The 5,824-nt window shown below is 58.7% G+C and overlaps 1 protein-coding gene across 1 annotated transcript; it reads left to right on the top strand.

Annotated features, from left to right (window-relative positions):
* Positions 1 to 1,885, top strand: HRG_07074 (Ribonuclease H domain protein; the record flags this gene model as incomplete). The annotated part of the gene is made up of 4 exons (XM_044865545.1): positions 1 to 185; positions 241 to 658; positions 996 to 1,050; positions 1,221 to 1,885. 4 exons carry the CDS (start codon positions 1 to 3, stop codon positions 1,883 to 1,885), a joined length of 1,323 nt encoding a protein of 440 aa, XP_044719507.1.
* Positions 1,886 to 5,824: the final 3,939 nt, after the last annotated feature.

The following is a 5,824-nucleotide window of genomic DNA, read 5'->3' as shown; positions in this document are numbered from 1 at the left end:
ATGAAGCGATTCGAGGAACTTGTGCGGGCTGGGGCCACAGCACTACCCCGGCTGGCCGTTGAGCCCAGAGGCCTGGAGAGGCTGGCCGAGGCGCTGTCTCGCCTACTCCAAGAGGCGGCCGACGCAGCGGGCCGACGGCCCAGGAAGAACGCGAGAGGCACCCCATGGTGGAACGATCAGTGCCGGTGCAGCGGCCGAACTAAGAGCTATGCGGCGGATCTACCCCACAGGGCACGGCAGAGAGGTCCAGACTGCCCGGCGGGAGCTGCGCCGGGCGGTACGGCGGGGTAAGAGACATTTCTGGCAGACTGTTCTAGAAGGCGCCGAGAGCAACCAGGATATCTATAAGATCATGCGGTGGTCGAGGAAACCGAGCCCGTTCCGGGCCCCGCCTATACAGGTAGGCGACCAGGTCTTCGAGACCCAGACGGAAAAGGCAAACGCGCTCCGAGTCGAGATCCTAGAAAGGCGCGGGGCCGCGGACGACATCCCGGACCCCTGGGCCCCAGAGGTGCTGGCCCCAGGGAGGACTCTCGACTGCAGCGTCACGCTCGCGGATGCGGCATGCGCCTGCACCTCTACGGGCAACACCTCCCCGGGGATCGACGGCATCACGGTTCGAATGCTGCGTCGCGTCTGGAACCACATCGGCGAGGCGGTGAGGGGACTATATGAAGGCTGCCTACACCTGGGCTACCACCCCGCCTGTTTCCGCGCAGCAGAGGTCGTAATGATCCCTAAGCCTGGCAAGAGGGACCTGTCTATTCCGAGAGGCTGGAGGCCGATTTCTCCTAGCTTGCCTCGGCAAGGGACTCGAACGCCTAATAGCCCGGCGCCTAGCCTGGGCTGCGATCACACAACGAGTCATCCACAGCCAGCATGCGGGTGCCCTGCCCAAACGTTCAGCGCTCGACCTAGCGCTAGCATTGCTCCACGACGCGGAGACGGCCCTCACCGAGGGGAAAGTCGCCACGCTAATCACGATGGATATACAGGGCGCCTTTGACACGGTTCTGCGGAACCGGCTCCTCCTACGCCTACGGGAACAGGGCTGGCCAACAAACCTGGTCCGGTGGGCAGGCTGCTTTATGGAGCAGAGATCGGCCAGAATACGGCTCGAGGATATAACGACGCCGACAACCCCTGACGTGCGGGCTGCCACAGGGCTCCCCGGCCTCCCGATTCTCTTCCTCCTCATACAGTGCCCATCTACTCGACAGGGGAACCGAACTCGCGCTTCGGCTACGCAGATGACGTGGCCACCCTGATCCGGGGCCGGTCCCTACAGGAGACGGCCGCCCGGGCCACGCGCGCCGCGGGTGAGCTCATCCAGTGGGGAGCCGATAATGGCGTAGTGTTCGACCCGGGCAAGACAGAAGTCATCCACTTCACGAGACCGAGATACAAAGGGGACCTGCCGTCGGTCTGGCACGGGTCCGTAGAAAAGGAGCCACAGCAGGACCTGCGCTGGCTCGGCGTCTGGTACGACAGAAAGCTCTCATTCCGCACGCATGTGGAGAAGTGGGCCGCGAAGGCGATGACGGCCGCAGGGTTCCTCCAGAACCTCTCAAACACCCGGCGCGGAATCCCTCCCCGGTCGACACGGCATGCGGTCACGGCCTGCGTCCTCCCGATCCTTTATACGGCGCCCATGTATGGTACCCGGGGCGCTTCGGCCTGTGTGGGGACTGCCCGCTTAGTTCCGTCGCGGATCACCTACCTGAAGAATAGGATCCAGCTGACCTTAAACGTCGCGATGCGCGCCATCGCGCCCGTCTGGTGTACCATGCCCATTGTGGCCCTCCACCGAGAGACCGGGATCCCCCCTGCCACGCTGCTCCTCGCAGACGCTCAGAGACGCGCCGCGGTCCGTCTACGCTCCTAGATGAGCGGCACCCTTGACACCCCGTATGAGCATCCTCCCAACGCCTGGCCGGGAGCTAATGAAGAGGCACGGTATGCGGGCCCTCGCGCGGCCCAGAAGCAGCACGCCTCGAGACTCCTGCGTCTTCACCAAATGACGGCCCATGCTCCGAGGCCCCGACTTCTCCCCCCAGCACCCCCTCAGCCCGACCCGACAGGGGGCGTAGACAAAACGCAGGCGGCGAGAGACTTCAACTCGTGGCTCCGGGTATGCCCTGAAGATACCCTCATCGTCTACACTGACGGCTCGCAGAGCGAAGACGGCGCCTGCGGGTATGGGTACTCAGTGTGGCTAGGCCCTAGCGAAGTGACCTACGGCAGCGGTCGGGTCCTACTCGCTGAGGTCTACGACGCAGAGGTGGAAGGCGCCCTCGAGGGGCTTCGAGCGGCACTCACGTGGTCCCCCAGGACCCCGGACCAGCAGTGCCGGATAGTCGTCTGCCTTGATAACTCTGCGGCTATAAGAGCCATACGAGGCAGCCCATCGATCTCGTCGCAAGCGGCGGCGGAGAAGTTCGCTGAGGCCGCGGCTCGGCACGGAGACGTCAGGACGCGCTGGTGCCCCGGCCATACGGGGATCGCCGGCAACGAGCGGGCCGACCAGCTAGCAAAGGAGGGCTGCCGGGCCTCGGCCCGGACAGGCCGCCGACGTACGCGAACATCAAGAGACAGGCCAAGGCTGCGGCCAGGCGCGACTTCCAGGACTGGTGGGCCGCGGGGGCCCCGAGCAGCTACAAGAGCCTAGGGCTCAAGGCCTCGCTCGGGTGCCCCCCGGAGCTGCACACCAAACGACAGCACCTCCATCACCTGCTCGCTGCGAGGAGCGGGCACGGGGACTTCGCCGACTACCACGAGAGGTTTAACCACGAAGAGGCCCGGATCGAATGCTCCTGCGGGAGGAGAAAATCACCGACACACCCTTCTACTGCCGGAAGGTAGGTACTCGACACCGCCTAAGGCCAGCCCCACGGCGGGCAAGGCTATCAACCAGGCACTAGGAAGGGATTTGACCGGTTCCTCGGGCTAGTAACGGAGGCAGGATTCTTTGATCGGATTTGCCACCGCCACTAGCTCGAGGCAACCCCCCAACCTAATATGTACAATTCTCTCTTTTCTATGTTTTCTGCCCGTAGGCTCCCCGTGGGCCTACGGCCCAGCTGACTGCGTGGGCTTTCTCAGTCACCCGGCTCTGACCGAAGACTGACTAATATTACGGCTTTACCGCCGTGCCCGGAACCCGCTGACGGGGGAAGGGACCTGAGAATCCGAGCGGCCACAGAGTCCAAGAATTGCTAGATAGGGGAGTAGAAGTAAGGAAGGCGCGACGGGTTTCCGGCGAGCACCCTCATCTTGTACTATACCTAGCCTAGCACGTCTTTTGCCCTTATAGGGATGTCCCAGACGGTAATCAATACTACTACTACTACTACTACTGGGATGTCTGGCATCCAGGTGCTCGGTCTTAAGGTTAATATGTGGGTTATACGCGACACCAGCCTCATGTCGCATACCATCTGCGATCAGAGTAGTTGCTCGCGGAAGTCCGAAGCTATAACCCACGTATTAAGCTTAAGGTCGAGCACCTGGATGCGTTGTGCTTGGACCCGTTGAGGTCAAAGCTCAAACACAGACAGTCAGGCATCGCCAGCGGCCTCGTTTCCAAGGTTTCTGCATCACAAAGCAGAACTCTCCTTTCTACAGCTAGCTCTTCAAGTAATCCTCATCAATTAAAACGATGCCAACTGTGATCCCTGTGGAGCCAATTGTCTGACAGCTGGTCTCTGTGCGACGCGGTGTGCTTGCGGTGGTACCCGTGCACCTATTGGACCCCGCCCCGGGCGCCAGTATATCAGCCGCCCCATCCTAGCCACCGATGACACAGGAAGCTTCCTATCCATAAGACTCGCGGCACGTAAAAGACGAAGCCTTAGTATAGTCACCGCCTTGATACACTGGCACTAGTGGATAGGGACACAGGTTGCGACGTTGCCTACCATCTACCGTGGCCGCAGGCATGATATCGGGGCAATGCCATGTTCCACCCAGTTGACGAGGACGGAAAGGGGATCATCAGGAACCAAGCCGTTACCGCCGCCACAGTGGCCGACTCCCGGGGCTTCAAAATAGCGATAGAAATCTCGCACGGCAGGATATCTAGCTTCAACGCGCATATAGTAAGCCTCTGAGCCTGGGCTAAAAATCTGCTGGTCGGCCGTCCCGTGCCAGTGGAGTAGTTTGCCGCCCGCCTGGCGGAAATCTGTCAAATCAGGGTTGTCCGTGCTGGTGATGTATTTATATGCGCTGACAGATAATGTGAAAGGCCTCTAGTGAGTTGATACAACTAACTAGTCCCTATGCTGTTTACTATCAAGATAGAAAAGAAAGAAAGAAAGAAAGAGAATCTACTACATAAGAGCATAACGGCATTTTATAGCTTCGAGCCAATGGAAGGTTCTAGAAGCTAGGCGGCGCAGCCGCCGTTAAAGCGGCTTGCCCGTTACATTACCTCCTCCCGTCCAACGTTTCCTCTTCCTTGGGATCGTGGCAATCTGTGTCAAGATGACTTGAGAAGGTGACACTCTTTTTATGTTTCTTCCATTGCTTCCATGCATCAGTGTGTCGAATAGTGGGAAGGGGCTCCCACGTAGGCTGCGAGTAATCATGCCATTTTACGAGCACCTTCTTATGCGTACCTTCCATTCTTTCATCCAGAATCCTTTCGACGAGGTACATTTCTTGGCCGTCCACCAGCACCGGTGGGGCACTCTCTTGATCGATTTTCTGCGAAGGCAATGGGTCTCGGGTACTGGCCGGAGTAGATCGACGTGAAAGACTGGATGGATACGTCCAGGCACATCCAACCTATAGGCATGTGGGCTGACTTCGGCGAGCACTTGATATTTGGCATGTAACCAATCGAGCTTCTTGCAGGGTCGCGATGTTTTGACATTTCTCAAGTTGAGGTATACCCAATCCCCAGGCTTGTATCTCGGTGCGGCTGTCCTGTGCTTGTTGGCTTGCGCTTGCTGTATTTCCTGGGCCATAGCTATCGCTGCTTGCGCAAACTCCGTGGCATCCTGTAGTCTCTGAATAAAATTCTCCGCTGCAGCTTCTTCCTGTGTTGTGTCTTCCGTGCTTCGATGCTCAACTAACTGGATTGGCTCATTGTGGTAGCCGTGCATGAAGAAGAACGGACTCAGTCCGGTGGAGGTTGCTTCCGCTCGTTAATTGTCGCCATCGCGACTGGAAGCAAGTCCAACCAGTTCTCCTGCAGATAGTTTGTCCATATCCGAAGAATCCTCTCTACCTCTTGGTTCATTCGTTCTGTTGCACCGTCGGTTTGTGGATGGTACGCCGTTGACAACCGCTGCTCGATCCCTAGCAGCTGACAGAAGTGTTTCCACATACCACTGACAAACTGGGGACCCCGATCACTGGTAATAGCCGTTGGGATGCCATGGACAGGGTAGTGTCGTTCGAAGAGTCTTCTTGCAACCGCTTCTGAAGAAATATCGTGTAATCCTTCGAGTTCGACGCCTTTGGTGAGTCGGTCCGTGACCACCATGCAGTTCGTCGCGCCGTCTTTCCCCGACGGTGGGAGGTCAGTAATAAAGTCAATGGTAATTTCGCTCCATATGCGTTGCGGAATAGGAGCGGCTTTAGGAGTCCTTTCTTTGTATCCCTCCAGATGGTGTTTCGTCCGCAAACCTCGCAGTTGCGCACAAACCGACGTACATCGCTAGCGGCACCCGGCCAGAAGAAGCGTCTCGACAGAGTCGAGTACGTGAGGTCCCTTCCAGGATGTCCGGTGATATGAGAGTCGTGAGTTTCCTGGATGATCCTCGTACGTAGCGGCTCCGAACCGGGTATCCAGACGCGTTCTCTAAAGCACAGCAGGCCC

The sequence above is a fragment of the Hirsutella rhossiliensis genome (assembly GCF_020360975.1).
Source record: "Hirsutella rhossiliensis strain HR02 chromosome Unknown scaffold00007, whole genome shotgun sequence".
Lineage (NCBI taxonomy): Eukaryota > Fungi > Ascomycota > Sordariomycetes > Hypocreales > Ophiocordycipitaceae > Hirsutella > Hirsutella rhossiliensis.
The sequence above is the reverse complement of the archived record's forward strand: the minus strand, read 5'-3'. Positions and strand labels throughout refer to the sequence as shown.